This window comes from Aegilops tauschii, chromosome 5 (genome assembly GCF_002575655.3).
Source record: "Aegilops tauschii subsp. strangulata cultivar AL8/78 chromosome 5, Aet v6.0, whole genome shotgun sequence".
Classification (NCBI taxonomy): Eukaryota; Viridiplantae; Streptophyta; class Magnoliopsida; order Poales; family Poaceae; genus Aegilops; species Aegilops tauschii.
Genome location: NC_053039.3, coordinates 401,516,348 through 401,519,236, shown reverse-complemented (window position 1 = coordinate 401,519,236; position 2,889 = coordinate 401,516,348). Strand labels below are relative to the sequence as shown.

Below are 2,889 nucleotides of genomic sequence, written 5' to 3'. Positions count from 1 at the left end.
CTCTGGGCTAGGTTCCCATCCACAATATATTTTCTGGAGTATTCTTGTTTCAAAAGTCAAAACCCTCGTCACCAACAACATAAAGATGCAAGCAGATCTTAAATTTCACTTTGTTTCGCAAGATAAAATGATTTCAAACATGAAACTAATGTGAAAAGGCGTCGGAGGGTGGAGCATATTATCGTACAGTGGGTGGAGCAAGTCTTCGTGAAATCTCTGCCAAAAGTACACTGTGTGGAGTCCCTAAAAAAAGTACAATGTGTGGAGAATAATGACTGGCTGATATGACATACTGTATTTGACAGAATACAGGGAAATAAACTTTAGTAAAATATAATCTAAAAAAATCAATAAAATAAGCAACTACTCCTACACGTGAAATATTGTGGAGCCCAGGACTGCATAGATTCGAATCTCCAATAGATCAAGGGCGAGCCCAGGACTGCATGGATTCGAATCTCCAATACATGGGTAGAATTACTTTTCTCGGAGGCGTAGAATAGCGAGAGTATTGTGTATTGACTTGTCTGTTCCTTGCACGACGCAATGTCTCCGTTCAAAATATAAATCCTCTTACATTGACGCCTCTACCAACCCCTACGCCCCATCAATAAATAATAAGCTGCGCGCCCCCGCATGCATACGTACACCTCAATCGCGATCTAGAAACGACCAACTCGCCGATCAATCTCGCAGCATGGCGTCTAGCACCAGGTTTGCTCCCCTCCTCCTAGCGCTCGCCGTCCTCGCCGCGGCGGCGCTGGCCCCCTCGGCGTCGGCGGCGGCCGGGACGGAGTACTGCCGGGACACGCTGGGCGGCCTGCTGGCGTGCCACGCGTTCATGTACGAGGGCGCGCCGGCGGCCTCGCCCGCCTGCTGCGACGCCTACAGCGCCGCCTTCAACGCCGACCCCTTCTGCCTCTGCTACATCGCCAACGGTGTCTACGGCCGCTCCACCGGCTACGACGTCAACGTCACCCACGCCCTCGAGATCCCCACCAGCTGCGGCCAGGTCCAGCCGCCCATCCAGCTCTGCGACAGTAAGTAGCCACCATACCAAGCCTCGCATGATCGATCGAACTACGTATACTCTCTACCTATGTGCGCGACTGAACTCTGATCCGATCGACTAATTGATCGATGAATTTTGCAGTGCAAGGAGTGGTACTTCCTCCCTACGAGCCGGAGTCCGGACCCAAGGCTTCGTCGCCGGCGGCTCAGCCACCTTCAGGTATGTACTGGTAGTCGCTTGACACCGAGATCGATGGGAAACACTTTCGGTCGATGTCTGATCAGAGCTTTGGTTTGACTATTAATGCAGCAGGATCGGTAGAGCCACCGCGGTCGTCTCCTGCGGCGCCGTCGTCGACTTCCCCGCCACCGCCACCACCAACAACAACAACAACCTCCGGCAGTGATCAATCTTCGGCGCAGATGGCCCTCGTGCTCTTCACCGTTGCTGCCGGCATGCTCGCGGCCGTGGCCTGAAGATGGGAATTGCAGCCGTGATAAGCTATGATATCAGGACTTGCAGAATATGAATATTAGCTGCAGATTGAAACATACATGTTGTTCGCAACATGTAATTATGTAATAGACTAAATATATAGGTCTTTTTTCTTTGGTTAATCAAATAGGTAGGAGTTAGATGAGGCTTTGTTAATTCTCATCTACTCCCTCTATAAGCTTTTATAAGACGTTTTAGATCACTAACCTAAAACGTCTTATAAAAGTTGAGGAATAGATGAGAATTAGCAAATCCATTGTTTTATTAGCGAAATTCTGGAACTAAATTGGTTATTTGGGTGTTTCTTGCGTGTATGACTATGACATATATAATCTGCCTATATCCAAGTGCATGCGTTAATTAAATCGAACAGGAGGCTCTATAAAGATTACTTTAACCATGTACTCCCTCCCACAATATAAGAGTGTTTTTAACATTATAGTTCTTATATTGTGGAACGGAGGGAGTGCATAAAAACAACAATGTAATTTTAAGGTGTCAATAGAACATAGTCAAGGTACTTTACCCATATTACCGAGTTTCTCCACTCTCAACATTTGTTCCTACGATACTCACCGCTGCCGCTCTCCAGGGAAGCAATGCTTCTTTCTTAGCAAAAGTAGTCTACAGCCACCTACACCGCCTCTCTGAGATGACTCTTTTGGTCAGACATATGGATCCTCCCAAAACCCCTAGCCAAAAATTCAAAAAAAAAAAAAACCCTAGCCAATACCTTCCCGGCACTGATGGGATCGAGCTTGCATTGCGTAATAGACTAACCAATGCCACGACTCGCGATGACCATTGTGTAATAGACTAACCAATGCATTGTGCCCCTGTTGTGCACATGATGACGTGCCCCGCTGCTACCAACATCTGGATAAAAGTTGACATCAAACCGATAGCATGTTGATGGTATCTCTCTCACCTACGTACCATCAGTTCAGTTATTACTGTATTTTGGGCACTTCTGCTCCATGATGATTAGGATCCAATCCAACTAAAAAGTTTCTCCGCAGTTAATGCATCAATCTCAAGATCGCCACAAGTCCACAACCACACTAAGGCCCCGTTCGGATTCCCTCCCACTCCCCAACAACTCTGCTCGGGAGCGGAGTGGCATGCAGCCATAATCTGAGGAGTCGCTAGAACGGCGCTCCACGCGCTCCGCTCTGCAGTGGGGGAGTGGAGGGTTGCCGAACAGTGCCTAAGTATCAAATGCATCGACTACACAGTAAGTCTCAAGTGGAAAGTTTCCTCCATAGAAGATTCACAAATCACAATGCAAACATATTGCTCGTGATTGGATTCAATCCTATGTTCCTGATCCATAACCCCGAACAAGAAACGACCATCAAATAATAAATCAGAAAGACATGAAA

General features: G+C 47.4%; 1 protein-coding gene across 1 annotated transcript; it reads left to right on the top strand.

Annotated features, from left to right (window-relative positions):
• Positions 1-697: 697 nt before the first annotated feature.
• LOC109770941 (non-specific lipid transfer protein GPI-anchored 15-like) lies at positions 698-2,203 on the top strand. The gene is made up of 3 exons (XM_020329654.2): positions 698-1,040; positions 1,154-1,231; positions 1,322-2,203. Exons 1-3 carry the CDS (start codon positions 698-700, stop codon positions 1,486-1,488), a joined length of 588 nt encoding a protein of 195 aa, XP_020185243.1. The 3' UTR covers positions 1,489-2,203.
• The last annotated feature ends 686 nt before the right edge of the window (positions 2,204-2,889 follow it).